The sequence below is a fragment of the Halichoeres trimaculatus genome, unplaced genomic scaffold (genome assembly GCF_033239565.1).
Source record: "Halichoeres trimaculatus isolate MK-OKI-2021-1 unplaced genomic scaffold, fHalTri1.1 fHalTri1_scaffold_1, whole genome shotgun sequence".
NCBI classification, from domain to species: domain Eukaryota; kingdom Metazoa; phylum Chordata; class Actinopteri; order Labriformes; family Labridae; genus Halichoeres; species Halichoeres trimaculatus.
Genome location: NW_027437179.1, coordinates 39,155,691 through 39,172,934, shown reverse-complemented (window position 1 = coordinate 39,172,934; position 17,244 = coordinate 39,155,691). Strand labels below are relative to the sequence as shown.

Genomic DNA, 17,244 nt, shown 5'->3' with positions numbered 1-17,244 from the left:
TCAGTTTGAGATGATCACAGCAGCATCTAGTGGACATCAGAGGAACTGCAGCTCAGGCTCAAACACAGCTCAAGATTGTCAGAACTTTTATTAGATAATCACATCAAGTAGTATTTTTTTTTTTCAAAATGAACTCCCATTTTCATGAAATATCAACAATGTACAAGAGAATAATCTTTAGAAAAGTCTCTGTCTCATTTTTTAATATTAAAGCACCATCAAATACAGTGGTCACATTATATTAATCTGTAGGAGTGATGAAAAATATCACAGCGAATACTTACATTCAGAGTCACTCTGATGCACCATTATTAGAACTTTTTAGAATAAATAAAGTTTTTAATACAGCAATGATACAGGAGGAGGATTAATGCTCTACTTTTAAAAAATGTTGTAAAAACATCCGTCAGTTATTTACAGAGTGTGTCTGTATGTGTTTAAACAGCATTAGTAATGTTGTTGTTGTTGTTGATCTCCATCTTGCTAATCAACTCAGTCACCAGCTGCTGGACGGTCTGTGAGCGCAGCCGACCGACCTCCAGGACGCCCTCGTGGTTCACGCTCTCCGTGTCCTCGTAACACTTCACCACCTGCCAATTAACCAGTCAGTTAATGGATCAATTAATGGATCAATCAATTCATCATCAAACAAGAAATCAGTCAGTGTACCTTATTGGTGATCAGAGAAAGGCCGAACACTCTCAGACCGCAGTGGGTTGCAACGACAACCTCAGGAACTGTGCTCATACCTGTGAACACACAACACCTGAGGTTAACGGTGGCCAAGCCTGCAGTACCTCAAATGGCCACTTGAGGCTGGCTCCAGAAGTGAGTCAGTCTTCATAAGGGTCCATTTGCAGTGTGAGATTTTAAATCGTACACCATAAGTTTGATTGTTCACTGAAAATAAATCTGGATTTTTATTTTGATTTTTTTTAATCTGGATTTTATTTTGACATCTGATGGAATGGAGATTTTAAAAACTATGATCTGTAGTGTGCGTTCGTTTTTTAACAGGATAAAAACTATTTGGGGAATATCAAAGTGAAAAGGTTCCCCTAACGAGGAACCCTCAGCCGTACTTTGGGGTGATTCTGCCTTCAGGGGACTCTTTGTTTTCAGAAAGTCACATCTTTTTGCGCTGTTCTAGTACCTGGGAGGCTGTTTTACACATTAGCGCTAATTAGCAAACAGTGGCATGTAGTGATGTGAAGTTAAAATCCTAGACTACTCTGGTTTTCAGTTTCCGAAAATGGAGCTACTGGTGGATTTTTTTTTTTGCCTTGATAACAAACATACAACACAAACTTGGGTTTATCTTGGCATTCTAGTTATTTTGTTAATTACAGCAGAATAATTGTATGTGATTTTTAAATCTTACACGGTAAGTTATATCATTTACTGAAAATAAATCTGGATTTATTTTTACATCTGATGGAAAAACCACTTCTATATAACCCACGTATGGTTTAAAAAATTGTTTTACAACTGGAAAAGACAAGAGTTACCTATGTTTCTTTTGCATCACTTCACTTCAATCTCATGGACCGTCTAACGTTAGTGTCGTTGTATTGTAGTTATAATCCTGACTCATTCCAGTAGATGGCGGTAATTCACATACATAGCCAAACAGCATGAGCGCTGTGCATTGTGGGAAACAGTATGCCAGGTAGACTGGTCCATTGCATACAGAGAATTTTTCCTGGATCAGTGGGACATTTGGCACACCTTTTTTTTGGCATACTGCCTACTACATACTGAATTTCAGTCAAAGTAGTAGGCACTCATAGCGTAGTAGGTGGTTTGGAAAATAGCCAACATATTTTGACCAGAGGGTCCAGGAATTTTTAGTTCCTGATAAAACATTCCTGGAACTAAATTGTTCCTGGGGCCCATTGTTTGTCTGCATATCGACCCCAGGGCCAAAGACTTAGGTAGATTATGCTAAACAGGACATATGGAGAAACAAATACAGGTAAATACAAAACAGGACAAGCCTGCCAAAGTTAGTGTTTTTGGTGGAAACGCTGACATCACGCTCCACTTTGCACAAGCACATCCAACAGCCTGACTGTCTGCTGACTGTCCCTCAACAAAATGTGCATCTGTTGCTCCACTTCTGCTCTTACAATTCACCAATACACCAGATGATTGGCCCAACTCTACTTCAGTGGAGATCTTCCAAAATCTGCTTCTGGACAAGACAGTTATAGCACCACCTACATCCCCTCGGGGATAAATAAAGTATTTCTATTCTATTCTATTCTACAGGCCTGGCATGCTTACTACAGCGTTTTCAGTCCCTCAGCGTTTCCCAAGGCGCTGCCCAAGTAGCTGCCTGTTGCAGCAGCTCTCTCGTCTTTGTCCGTTTCTTGTCATTTTTTTCGTCTCTTTTTCGTCATCTTTGTATTTGGAGTGGATCATTACTTTGTATGGTTCATTGTCGGTCACAGACACCAAACTTTTTGTGGCTTCTGCGATATTTTTGACTACTTTTCTCCTGTGTTTGTCTGGAGATCCTACATGTAACTATGGCTGCATTGTTTACATGTGAACTCAGCTGTTAGCAGCCTGTAGCATGTCAATGCTAACTAGTGTAGGGCTTGATGATTTCCCTCAAGGTGAGGAGGAGGAGGTGGGGACGACGTGCTGGTTCCCGGATGTGAGCTGGGAGGTGACGACGTGGACCTGACCTTCCATCCATCCTTGTTGGGAACGTGGGATCTCGCTCCGGGGGATGGATGAGCTAGCTGTGCTAATCCAGCGGCATCGTGCTGTTCACGGACGTGGCTGACGGAGCTGACATCGGACGCCGCGACACATCGGAGGAGCTTCGCCTGCTGTGAGCAGACAGGATCCAGGAGACAGAGACTGAACGGACTGCTGGGGAGGCTCAGTCCTGGACCCTGTGGAGGTGGAGACTGGCTGGGCTGGAGAGTGGTGGACGAGTGGTGGACGGGATGTCGTCATCTAATTTCTTAAGGACATTTTTGCACTTTCTGTACTCTTTCTTACTTTTGTTTTCTTAAATGCTGCGGTGACTCCTGAATTTCCCCTCGGGGATAAATAAAGTATTTTCTATTCTATTCTATTCTATTTCCATGTTAACACAGATTTTTTTCACTGCTTTTAAGCTTTTTTCAGATAAAACGTTGTCATGTAAACGGGGCCTTCGAGAACAATGAAGGCCTTTCAGACAAAATGACACCATAGAAGGAGAAAGACAAGCCATGTAGCGCTGCAGTTAGCCTGTTAGCTTAGGGGATCTTCAGCCTATGCTGGTTTTGAAGGAGCTTTATTAAACTGCAGATGGATTTATTGAGTCTTAAGGGAGATAATGTCCAGACAGAGCCATTTAAGACAGTTGAAACCGTTTCTAAAGGCCCCAAACAGCTTTGAGCAAGGTTCAGATACTCATTAAATCCTTCTCTGAGGAGAGCATGACAATTTCTTTTTTTTCTCTTTTTTAAAGAAAACTCAAGAATTTAGCTTTTAGGTGATTGTATGTATTTATTGTTATTTTATGTTTTATTTTACATAATTTTAACCCATTTATTTTGTTTTATTTCTACATTTTAGTTCATTTTTAAATTCGAATTTTTTATTCTTTCCTTTTATTGTTCTATTTTAGCTGATTTTATTATGCACCTGATGTTCCATTTTCTCATTTTACCATATTATTTTATCCAACTTTTATTTGAAGTTGTTATATTATTTTATTTATTTATGTATTCACATATTTACTTATCTTACCCTCTAGTATTTTTGAGTATTTTTTTTAAATTAATCAATTATTGTTTTAGTTTTACCTCCTGTGTTTCCTCATTTTAATTCAAGATGGTTTTTTCTCAGTCCTCTAATTCTGTTTTCTGTCAGAAATTCCTTTTTATGTCTTTGTGTGTTTGAGTCAGTGAGTGTGTCAAACCAATCGGTCACACCAGAAACTTCTAGTGTTTGGTCTATGATTTGTCTGAATTTTAGAACTGACGTGGATTGTTGAAAGGATTATAGGTTTAAAAGATATCCTGCTTCTCTGAGGAAATGATATTAGAGAGTGTTTCTTACCGACAGCGTCCACCCCAAGTCGATGTAAAAGTCGGGCTTCAGCGATGGACTCAAAGTTTGGCCCACCCACCATGGCGTACACACCCTCCTGCATTAGTCCGGCCACGCCAAGCTCTTTAGCAATTTCCATGGCTTGGCATCGTAGACTTTTGTCGTAGCAGCCGGACATGGCCGGGAAACGAGGACCAAACCTGCTCATGACAAAACAAAGTTTTCAAGAAAAGTTCTCGATGGATACTAAGAGTGAAAGGTTAAGAAGTGAGCGTCTGTCTTACTTGTCATCGTTGGGTCCACACAGCGGGTTCAGACCAACCAAACCCGGGAAGTTGACGTGGTCTTTGATGATCATGATGTCACCAGGCTTGAGGCCGTCAGCCAATGAGCCGGCGGCATTCGTTACAATCAGAGTCTCCACCCCCAACAGCTTGAAGACTCGGACTGGAAATGTCGTCTGATGGAAAGACAGAAAGGTCAAACTCTTTACTTCCTTCAAACAAATGAAAGGAGCAGCTTACGTTTGAGGTTTTTTGAGCTCGGGAGTTAAAGTTTTTATTTTGGTGCCACCCTTTGGAGACACCCTGGTCAGTTTCTTTGTAGACTGTGATCATGTGGCTCTGGATGGCTCACATTTTTGTCCTCTTAGATAAAACTCTCAGGAGGAGTCCCATGACTGTTGTGTGGTATAGTTGTGGGTTTTGTGTGCCCTGAGTGCAGCCTCCCAGGTGGTACTCCCTGTACAGTTGTGTGGTTAAAATCAGAAACTCTTATCCTGTGTCTGAGTTTTACAGTGAAGGAGCCAACAGGAGTGTTTAAATCATCATGAAAACAGAATGTCTGTATCACTGTGTGTGTGTTACTGTGTGTGTGTGTGTGGTACATGGAGTGAAACAATAGCAGCATTGAACAGTCTGCTAAAAGGCTGCATGTGACAAATGCATGACCTGATCTGGGTTCACTGCCCACACACACACACACACAGAGACACACACGTAGCTCACACAGGTTGGTGTTACAGGTTGAGTCTCGTGCTGCTGATTACAAACAGTCATACGTGTTTGAAGACTGTAACTGAGCTGCTTTGGATTCAGACAGCCGGAGGTGGGCGTGTCAGAGTGTGTGCAGTGGGACGAAGTGCTGAGCAGAGTGAATTTTTACTGTGTGATGAGTCTTTAAGAAATGTTTGTGTCTCTACAGCTACTCTGTATTAGCATGACAGAGATTAAGCTAATGAGAAAGTGCTTCACTTTATAACACCATAAATTTAAAAAAGTGTCTATCTTATGATCATGATGGATATTTTCCTTAAAAACCTGTTAAGAAAAAAAAAATGGACCTTTGAAAATTAAAAGAAAAAAAACTGCTCCCATGACATCATCCACACTATATTATTGAAATAAATAAATAAATAAAATAAAGAGAAATATTGCTAATTTTCAAGAACTTAAAAATAACATTTTAATTGTGACTCATTTTTTTTTAAAATAATTGCTTTCTGCATTGAAAGAATGCATATTTACTAAAATGGCTACTAAAAAAATTGCCAAAAACGCCCAGTTTATCAAATGTGATACCAATATATATATATATATTTTTTTTTTTTTTGTGGATTTTGTTAAAAGACTCAATAAACATGTCAGTTACAAAAATAAATAAATTAAAAATAATTTTAAAAATCTGAATGTATTGATTGGTCAGGCTTTACAGGGTTAAGCCTGCAGTTCCTTGCGTGTCCACTTGAGGCTGGCTCTGGGAGTGTCAGAAACCACATAATGACTCATTTAAAAAAGCAGATTTTTACTGTAAAACTAAACATGTTCACAGTCTGATTCAAAAAAGTGATTTTAGTCTGAATAGCTACACTCTCTGTTAGCACACACACTGTTGGGGGTTTAGGGGAAGTTGATATTTACAAATATATTTTTATATATATGTAAATTACATTTAACTGTGACTCATTTTTTCAAATAACTACTTTCTACATCGAAAGAATGTATATTTACTTAGACTCTTACTAAAAAATTTGCCCAAAACGCCCAGTTTTTCCAAATATGATACCAAAAAAGTATATAACTAACAAAATGATACAACTATATTTTTGTGGATTTTGTCAAAAGGGTCCAAAAACATTTCAGTTTCAAAGAAAAAAAAAAAAAAAAGACTAATTTTGATGGGTCAGGCTTAACAGGGTTTAGCTTGCAGTTCCTTGAGTGTCCACTTGAGGCTGGCTCTAGGAGTGTCAGAAACTACATACACACTTATTAATTAGCTCTTTACAGTAAAACTAGACATGTTCACAGTATGATTCAAAAATTGATTTTAGTTTAAATAGCTCAATTCTCTGTCAGCACACACACTTTTGGGGGAAGTTGATATTTACACATATATATTTACTTCAACAATTTAGAAGATATCAACTAATGTGTTTTGCTTAATTACAGGCACAACTGACTTGACTGACAGGCCGGCAACTTAAACAGCCTAAACAACTAATCAGTGACGTTCTGAAAAGATGATGCGTTTATCGAATTATTCAATATTTCACATAATTATCCTATTGCTCTAAATTGTCCAACCATAATCTCTCATCCTTCTTTTGTATTTTACAAACAAATACCAAAACCGTTTGAAGTCGATTCTGAGAGGGGGAAAAGTTTAAACTGTAAGGTAAAAGTGTGTTGAAATAATCCTTGGAAGAGACTTCCAGAAAGTCAAATGAGATTTCAGTGAGGTTGACGTGAAGTTTGTTCAACTTATGACATCACCCTTTGGTGAATCTCTTTAAAAGTGAGAATAAGTCACATTAAAAAGTAAAACACAATAGGCTCTACTAGGCACAGATCGCTTCCGTATTGGCGTACGGTGGCATGGGCATTCCCGGTTACCTGAAAGAAGCAGTAGAAAGTGACAGAAGACGGTGTTATGGTAGTAGAGATTGAATAAATATGGTGTTTGCTGGAGTTGTAGTAATCTCCTTCAGTGCGTAAAAAATCAGACCACATGAAAAACATAAACGTAACTATTAATATTAACCATACAGCAACAACGATAATGCATCGTTTTGGATAATTCAACATTTAATATTTTCATTTGGTGGCTCAGCCCAAAGGAGAGTTCTAGAACTCTGAGTTCTGTAGGGCTTTGAAGTTTCTTAAAGAGACGGTAGCGTCAATGCAGAATTTCAGACAGAGACTGAAACAAGCGTTTTTAAGACACCAACCTGAGGTTATTTTACTTTTTTCTGTATATTATGAAAAGTTACTTCAAAGTTATCAGAGGGATGATAAGAAACCATGAAAACGAGGATTACTGATACGCAAGATGCAATGTGGAGATTGGTGTGAGTGAATGTAGAATGGGAAATCTTCATCTTAGTGAAAGTCTAACTTTTGAATCAGTCTTTGAGGAAATATCTTCACTTGGAGAAAAAGGTTGACCAATTATAAAGCATGTGCTGAACATTACTGTTTCAGTAACTTCCTGAACCTCTGCTCTTACATAACCACCAGGTCATGGCAGATTGTCTGTTTGACTCTGATCTGTGTGAAATTGAGACCATGTGTCTATCAGTTAGTTTCTCCTTCACAAGAAACACACAAGACTGTGTTTAGAAGTGTTAGACCTGTGTAAAGATCGTGATGGGAATGTGTGTGTGTGTGTGTGTATGTGTGTGTGTACCTTTAGGAGTGAGTGTCCTTCATACATGTGGAAGCGACCCTGCATGCACACACACGTCTTCCCCTTCAGCTCCCCGAAAACCAGCCGACCCGCATGACCCTGGACTGCAACACAAACAAAAACTCTCAGAATAAAACAAAAACCGATATTAAACTTAAAATCAGTTAATTGATCTCAAAAATATCAAAAAGTCACTTAAGCGCAGAATTCATCTTTGTGAATTTCAAAGTAGAGCCGTACACGCAGGCTACCTGTGCTCTGTGGGAAGCCCGGGATGTCAGAATAATCAAAGATGTCCTGACACTTCAGCGTGTCAGCGAGCATGCCCAGTCCAGACCCACAGATGATCGCCACCTGGGGGCGGTGCTTCGTTTGAGACATCAACCAATCAGCTGTCTTCTGGTATTCGTCATGACTGCAGACGGGAAGAAGAGAAGAGATTGTTTGATGGTGGAAAAGTAAAAACTGAAAAGTGAAGAAGCAAATTTATTCATTGATCAACACATGTTGCTTCAAATGGATAAATATCAAACAGCTGTTTGGTTTGAGTCTCTTCACGTTGGTCACATTCTGGATCACAGCTTGGCCTCTGACAGGTTTGGACCAGTTGTGCTCGTCCTTAGTGGTTTTCCTCTGGTCAGGATAATTAGACCTTAACAGTGAAGCTTATTGATGCCTTATTTTACAGAATACGGCAACAGAAGCGTCTTTATTTTTTAATAAAGAGCTAAAGGTTCACCAAAACACAGTACATCTCTTACAAAAGAGAAACAACATCACTGTAACAAAAAAAAGCATTATTATCTCGGTCTTTTCCTTTTGTTATTATATTTTTAAAGCTGTTCAGACAAGTTTGAGGATATTTTTGATCAAAATTCTTCCCAAAAATCTAAAATGTAAAGAGTTCTGTAAACTGTTTGAACACTGCTGATTAATCACTATGACTGGTACAGCATCCACCCACCAGTACATCACTGGTATGCAGTCGCCCCAGTTTATAGTTTACTGTCTCCGGTCTATATTTGAAATATAGCAGAGCTTCTGAAATGTGTGCTGACAATGTTTTAAAGATGTCTGTAAAGTGTTACAGCAGATGTCTCTTTCAATAAGTCAATGAAAATAATGATTTTATTGACTAATAAGAACTGTAAAGTTTTTATTTATTTAACTAAAATATAATTATACAAATTAATATAAAATTTATTATTATTATTATTATTATTATTATTATTATTATTATTATTATTATTATTATTATTATTATAAAATTGTTTTATCATTTTATAATAATAATATTAAGAATGATCATAGTAATAATAATAATAATAATAATAATAATAATAATAATAATAATAATAATAATAATAATTATAATAATAATAAAAGTAATAACAATAAATGTTTTCTTTCTTTTTTTTAAATAATTATTTTTTTTGACCAGTCCAGAATGTACCTAGCCTCTTGCCCAATGACAGCTGGGATAGGCTCCAGCCACCTGTGACCTTGAACAGGATAAGTGGTTTGGAAAATGTCTGAATGTACTGTATTATTATTATTTCCATTTATTATCATTATTTTCATTTATTTATTTATCTATTTATTTATTTATTTATTTATCTATTTATTTTATTTTATTTTTTTTATTAATTTTATTTCTGGGAAAAATCACATTTTGCCCCTTAATTATTTACATTTAAAATAAAATCTGATTGTTAAAATAATTAAAATCTGAATTGTTCCGACTATATTTGGATCATTACCGTTAGCAGAGTTTCTAGAATGTGTGCTTACAATTTTTAAAGACGTCTGTAAAGAGTTATAGCAGATGGCTTTAACAAAAAGTGAATAAAAACAATGTTAGTATCGACCTTTAACAACTGTACAGTTTTTTTTAAACCATTTATTTAATTATCTAATATCATTATTATTATTATTATTATTATTATTGTGGTTGTTGTTGTTGTTGTTGTTATTATTATTATTATTATTATTATTATTATTATTATTGACCAGTCCAGGGTGTATCTAGCTTCTCGCCCAATGACAGCTGGGATAGGCTACAGCTGCCCGCAACCCTGAACAGGATAAACGGTTTGGAAAATGAATGTATTATCATTGATATTTTTTTATGTATTTTTTTTTTTTTCTTGCAAAAATTACATTTTGCACTTTTACTTTTTAAATTTAAAACAAAATCTAATTGTTAAAAAAAATCAAATTTGAACTTTAGTGACTTTTATTCTGAAAACCCCCCACAGTTTCCATATCAAGCAGCTGGACAAAACAGCGTCCACCCTACGGCGCCGGATTACTATGTCCACAGAATTGCTCTGACTTTCTGTGTTGTTTGCGTGATGTGAAAAGTCAAAATTCTGACTTAGCTAACTCCGTTTACTTAGCTTAAACTCACTACAGTTAAGTCATAAGGAGAGTTCCGGAATTCCGGAAAAAAACAGTTGAGCTTCGAAGTTTCTTAAAGGGACGGTAACAGAAATTCAGAATTTAACACAGAGGTGGAAACAAGGATTTTCAAAGACACCAACCTGAGAGAGTGTTATCTCTTTTTTTTAGCTTTTAATCATGAAAAGTTACTACAAAGCCAACAGAGGGACAAAACCAAGGTGTGGACTTTGGATAAGATGCGAAACAAATATTTTGAGCCTTTAATGTAATAAACTGTATTTAACACCTGTTTGCTCTCAATTATAAAGCAGTAGGGTTAGCTATCTTACACATTAAAATCACTGGTTACTCATTCTTACAAATGCACTGACAATCTACTTAAATGATGGGCCAGAAGAAAAAAATCTATTTAAAAAAATATTTTGCTCTTATCTTTGGTTTCATCTGAATGACTGAACAAACTTCTAAAAAAAGTGTCTAACGGAGCAGGAAATAACTTTCTACTTTATCTGATCTCAGACAGAAAAAAAAAACTTAAACGGTGAAGAGGAAGAGGAAAAAAATGAATGAAAAAAAAAAACCCAAAACACAGCACGTCAAAAACTGCTCCGTATGTTATAAACTTGAGATAACAGAGAGATGGTGAAGGTGTTCTTACCTGATCTGCTCTTTGCTGTGCATGATGGACGGAGGGTTGAAGAACGATGATGATGATGGTGTATATAAAGCAGACTGAAGTGTGTGTGCCTCTGTCACAGATCCCGAGTGTGTGTGTGAGAGAATGTGTGTGTGACAGAGGGACAGTCAGAGTGAGTCCAGCTGATGTCGGTGGGTCTACATATTTACTGGTCACATGCTGCTGATTGGTCAACAACTCATCCATTCATCAGGAGCAGCCAATGGGACGACAATGTTGTAGAAATATCTGTGTGTGTGTGTGTGTGTGTGTGTGTGTGTGTGTGTGTGTGTGTGTGTGTGTGTTCCTCTCTAAACAGGAATTTGTGTTTTTTTTTTTTTTTTTGGCTTAAATTGGTGTCTCATTTTGCGTCACGCCCCCGCTGACAGTAACGTGATTTTACTTCAGTGCTCACTCTGATCCTAAGGCCACACACACACACACACACACACACACACACACACACACACACACACACACACACACACACACACACAGTCACAGAGTCAGCTGGGAATAGGTCTTGACCTCTGAACACACCCCTACAGTCATATCTAAGCTTTGTGAAGATGAACTGGGTGGAAAGTTAAGTTAACAGACGCAGAGGCCAACACAAAAACAAACTCGGAGACAAATAATATCAACACTGATGATATTTAATGACCATTAGGATCAATTTAGAGAAACTCATGAAATATGAACGCCAAATAACCCCAGACTTTTGTTCCATTTCATTTATTTATTTCTACATTCATGTCCTTTTTGTGCCTTTACTTTAGCAACACGACAGTAGATTGAATAGTACAAAGGAGCAACAGCTCTGAGTCAAACTAGGGCTTTCTACTGTACATGGGGCACATGATAAAACCACTCCGTCAACCTGGAGCGGTCTATTTACTTTTTAAGACAAACCCACATTTCAATAGGGCAAGATGTGTGTTTTTGTATTTTTCCAACTTATTTGTGGGTTTTTTAGTAGAGATAGATCGATTATCGGCCGAGCGATTATCGGAGCCAATATTTGGCGTTTTGGGGCATCTCAGTATCGGCCTTTTTTAAAAATCCGACAGCCGATATGAAACCCATCAAAACTGTGTTTTTGTTTTGATGCTTCTCTGCACAGAATTTCTCCCTGTCTACTCTATGGAAGCCCTGGAAGGTCATTTAAAATCAGTCATGTAAAACCAAACAGAAAATTAATTCAACTGCATTACATCCCTGTAAAAGGCAGCACAAACTCAATTCTGTCCAGTTTTATAGCAGTTACATAGACATTTTTGAAAACTCTATTTACTGTCGAAAACTTCAGCTGTTTTTTTAAAGTTTTTATTAAACTTTATACAACATGCTGCTAAGCCCGGAAGCTGTTCAATAAACATATGCTTGAAGGTATCAAATGCGGTTAAGTGTTGGAGTTTGTATTGTTCAAAAGTTTTTATGCCATTGTTTTCACTTTGACTGCAAATGAATATCAGCTTCAAATATCGGTTATCGGCCTCCTTGCCTACTAATAATCAGTATCGGTATGGGCCCCCAAAAAATCCATATCAGTCAAACTCTAGTTTTTAGTATTGGAATAGTTTTGAAGCTTTTATCTCAAGGTTGTAATTATAACGCTCTTGAAATTGTTATTTACCCTGAGATTACAAAAAAAATCAAATAACTATGATGAACTCATTTACATCCAATATGTAAAAAACACAAGTCTGGTCTTTTTTCTTTATTATAACAAAATCATAGCCACATAAGGATAATGGAAACAAAGCAGTCATGAAAATGAATGCCTGAAATGACAAAGAAAAGTCATGAATTTACAAAAAATTGATTTGTTAATCTGAAAATTTACAAGCTTATTATCTCATATTTACAGCTCTTATCTCTAAATGTTTGTTTATCATTATTTATTCAATTTAATTGTTTTAATTTTTTCTATTTCATCACTCATTTTTTTTTTTATCAAAGAACAATTATACGATTCATTTTCTAATAGACTGATTACTTTCATTCATTATTTATGCATAATACACATGTATTATCTGATCAAAGTTTAAAAAAGTAAGTTATTCAATGTTTTTATGTTGACCGTATACTGCCAATTTACTGCAAACAAAAATAAATATCATTATTCTTCTGTGTGCGCCTTTAACTCCAAATTGCGTGCCTTTCACTTGGAAAAAACGTGAACCCATCTAGTCCCTAAATTCAGTCTTGCTGAAAAATTGCTGATTCCTAGCCCACAAAAAAAGTCTCTTACGACAATCGAGATTTCCAAACACGAACTTCGCTGTTTGGACCCATAGATTGGATTTTGACCATTTCTAGGCTAAGTATGTGAACGAACCAGTCCCAGGTTTTTTCACACATCAACTCCACACTTGGCTTGTGTATACTACACATATTAAAGATGAAAAGTTATTATAGGATTCATAGAATATTAATGGGCGCGGCCACGGCAAGGGCTTAAAGTTCAGCATTATGTCATCTATGTCCAATCTGCACGAACACAGACACACATGTTCAGTGTTGCGCCCCAGACGCAGCCATATCATTATTTTCCCCAGAAAGTACAGTGCCCCCAAAGGCAATGGTCCCAAATAGGCAAAACTAATATTCATAGAGTACGTATTTGAACGGACTAGTCCTAGGTTTTTTTCTCTGATGAACTCAAAACTTGCCATGTGTATACTAGACACATTGAAGATCAATAATCATAATAGGATTTATAAAATACTAGTGGGCGTGGCTACAAATGGTGACCATTTTGGCCGCTTCATGAAAATCTTAATGGCTCTCTTGTACAATGTTGGACTTGGACCAAAATGCACACACAAGCTCAGTGTCAGAGCCTGAGTGCATTTCGATGAGCAAACATTAAACAGAAATTGACATCAGTTACAGTCAATGGATGACCTCTGTGACGCCATCTTCACCACTTGGAGCAACGTTCCTACAGCATGGTACGGTACGGTACGGTACGGTACGGTATGGTGCGGTACAGTGCGGCACGTATTTTTGGGGGTTCTTTGTTTGTCCCTCCAAATTTCTTCTTTTTGCATTTTGAAACTCTACTTAGAGCCTTTTTAAGATCCAACAGTGCAAAATGTAAATTCATTTAATTTTACAAATGGTCTTAAATTTTGGATCAGGTGTGTTAGGCCTGAACTACACATATATGGATATTTTTTTGATCGGATATCTTTGTCCTTGTTTAAAAAAAAAACTCTGTCCACACCACAGAAATATCTCTGTCCATACGAAGAAGCCAAACTGAAAATGATCGCCTCTTCCTCGTTGTTGCTAGGCGCTGCCCAAGTAGCTGCCTGTTGCGGCAGCTCTCTCGTCTTTGTCCGTTTTTTGTAATTTTTTTTCATCTCTTTTTCGTAATCTTTGTATTTGGAGTGGATCATCACTATGTATGGTTCATTGTCGGCCAAGGACACCAAACTTTTTGTGGAAATTAGCTGTTAGCAGCCTGTAGCATGTCAATGCTAACTAGTGTAGGGCTTGATGATTTCCCTCGAGCTGGGGAGGAGGAGGTGAGGACGACGTGCTGGTTCTCGGATGTGAGCTGGGAGGTGACGACGTGAACCTGTCCTTCCATCCATCGTTGTTGGGAACGTGGGATCTAGCCCCGGGGGATGGACGAGCTAGCTGTGCTAATCCAGCGGCATCGTGCTGTTCACGGACGTGGCTGACGGAGCTGACATCGGACGCCGGCCCCACATTGGAGGAGCTTCACCTGCTGTGAGCAGACAGGATCCAGGAGACAGAGACTGAACAGACTGCTGGGGAGGCTCAGTCCTGGACCCTGTGGAGGTGGAGACTGGCTGGGCTGGAGAGTGGTGAACGAGTGGTGGACGGGATGTCGTCATCTAATTTCTTATGGACCTTTTTGCACTTTCTATACTCTTTCTTACTTTTGTTTTCTTAAATGCTGCGGTGACTCCTGAATTTCCCCTCGGGGATAAATAAAGTATTTTCTATTTCTATTTCTATTTCTATTTCTAAAGCCTGCAATGCCGTGCCTGGCCGATAAGTGGCAGGTTAGCAAAATGTGAAAACCATAGAAGAAGAACGTTATAAGCATGCGCAGTCAAACACAGTGACTTGTTGCTAGGCGCTTGACATCATTGTGTCAACACCAGCTTCGTTTGACACCGCTACACGGATCCACTCAACCGGATATTTTTTATTTCTTCACTTTTTTATCCGTTTTTTAAAAATCTCCGTTTATGCGGGTGAAATGGCTATATTCATGTGGTTGAGAGGCCCAATTGGACAGAAAAATGTGCGTTCAGGAATATATCCATATACGTGTGGTTCAGGCCTCAGTCTGAACACTCCTACTTCCAGAATGAACTTTTGGCAGTGTCATAATCAAACTCTTTTAAAGGCGGTAAAGTCTGAAACCCAGAAATCCACCAATCTGAGCCCAGATCTCGAGGTTTAACAAGCAGCGGGTCGTCGGTCGCTTCTGTTTTAATTGAAATGGCACGTCTAGTCTCATGACCGCCTAAACACCTCACATGCTCCTCTCTAACGTCTGCTCTGATCAGCTGAAGCTAATGAAGCTCATGAGGGGTCTGCTGGACCAGAGCCAGACTGGACCCAGAGCTGACCAGGTAAACTAACAGGAAGAGTCTGTTAATCTAAGTGAAACCTGAGGAGTGGTGCTCGGGAAAGTTCAGGTGAACAGTTTTCTCTGAACACCACGTGATGCCGGCCGCCTTCCTTTGTTTGGGAATCAAAGAGATTAGATGAGGTTTGTTATCTCTTAGTTTGACATGTGCCAGTGTGTGTGTGTGTGTGTGTGTGTGTGTGTGTGTGTGTGTGTGTGTGGGTGTGTGTGTTGTCTAACAGAAACCATGTGGAAGCTGGTTAGCAGGTTGATGAGTAGAGCACAGCTGGTGGTTAAACACACACGGACACTCACTGATGTCACGTTTCTTTCAGGGATTAGACGAAGTCATTCCTCCAAACTTAAACATACCTCCACAGTCTCTGGATGTATTTGGACGAAACTTGATACGACTATCAGTGACACCCAGAGGATGAAAATCAAATGACTTTAAAGATCACATGACTTTTTCCCTATTTTATTCCCAACACGAGGTTCATATTTGTGGTTTGAAGGAAATTGAATTTTTCCCTCAAGTTTAAATTTCCATAATTTCAGTGATCATTTCTCTCATAAAGTTCAAACAAGGGTTCAGCACAGAGTTAGTTCAACTGTTTCATTAGGGTTATATCACAGCATCAACCTCTAATGTGGAAGAAATAAAACTGCAGTTCCTTGCGTGTCCACTTGAGGCTGGCTCCAAAATTCACCGGATCCCTATTAAAACCATAGGCTGAATCAAAGATGGATGCAGTTTTGGTGATATCAACCATAGACTAAAAAAAAAAAAAAAATGGACGTCATCTTGCTCGGCTCGAAGTGAGGTCACCACAAAAACTGCTCCCCCTGGTGACTGACTGCAGTATAGGTTTAAAAAAAAATCCATCTCCCCAGTCATTCCAGATGGGCTGTGGTCAAACTTTAAAAAATAAATACACTTCAAAGATATGTTTCTCATGTCTGATTGTTGTGGTGGTTTGAAAATACCATTCCTTTTATTTAAGTCCTCTTTGTTCTGAAGAGTTTCGTTTTCATTAGTTATAAGAGGTTAAAAGTGAGGTTTTATATAAATTTCAACATTGATTGACAGCTGCCATTCTCGTGTATTTTTTCTGGAATTGTAAAATATGTCGGAGGTAGAGTCAAGAAGTGATGAGACTCTCGAAAAAAAAAAAAATTATGATTTTTGTCACCCAGCTCCACTCATATTCTCCCAGAATCCCTCACAGTCTCTACTACGCAGACTCTGGCTCCAAACTGCTACAACGGCTGCTCCTGTGATGGGGGAATTTTGGCTTCAAAACTGTACAATAGTAAACATTGTAAATGCTTCCTCTGCCCAGCTTACAGATATCTAAACAAGAATGAAGATGACCTTTGAGGTTGCTAGGCGCTACCCAAGTAGCTGCCTGTTGCAGCAGCTCTCTCGTCTTTGTCCGTTTCTTGTAATTTTTTCGTCTCTTTTTCGTAATCTTTGTATTTGGAGTGGATCATCACTTTGTATGATTCATAGTCGGTCACGGACACCAAACTTTTTGTGGCTTTGGCGGTATTTTTTACTACTTTTCTCCTGTGTTTGTCTGGAGATCCTACATGTAACCATGGCTGCATTGTTTACAAGTAAAATTAGCTGTTAGCAGCCTGTAGCATGTCAATGCTAACTAGTGTAGGGCTTGATGATTTCCCTCGAGCTGAGGAGGAGGAGGTGAGGACGACGTGCTGGTTCTCGGATGTGAGCTGGGAGGTGATGACGTGGACCTGTCCTTCCATCCATCCTTGTTGGGAACGTGGGATCTAGCCCCGGGGG

At 38.3% G+C, this 17,244-nt stretch overlaps 1 protein-coding gene across 1 annotated transcript; it reads right to left on the bottom strand.

The window, feature by feature from the left end:
* Positions 1-408: 408 nt before the first annotated feature.
* Positions 409-10,844, bottom strand: pnp4a (purine nucleoside phosphorylase 4a). The gene is made up of 7 exons (XM_074675374.1): positions 10,802-10,844; positions 7,992-8,155; positions 7,741-7,844; positions 4,341-4,516; positions 4,066-4,256; positions 670-749; positions 409-590 (listed from the first exon to the last, which is right to left on the bottom strand). Exons 1-7 carry the CDS (start codon positions 10,822-10,824, stop codon positions 438-440), a joined length of 891 nt encoding a protein of 296 aa, XP_074531475.1. The 5' UTR covers positions 10,825-10,844; the 3' UTR covers positions 409-437.
* Between the last annotated feature and the right edge of the window lie 6,400 nt (positions 10,845-17,244).

Coding starts and splice junctions, on each gene's coding strand:
- pnp4a (XM_074675374.1), bottom strand. CDS start 10,824: ATGCACAGCAAAGAGCAGATCAG. Junction 7,845..7,991: donor GGGCTTCCCACAGAGCACAG/GTAGCCTGCGTG, acceptor TTTGTGTTGCAG/TCCAGGGTCATGCGGGTCGG. Junction 4,257..4,340: donor TGTGGACCCAACGATGACAA/GTAAGACAGACG, acceptor TGTCATGAGCAG/GTTTGGTCCTCGTTTCCCGG.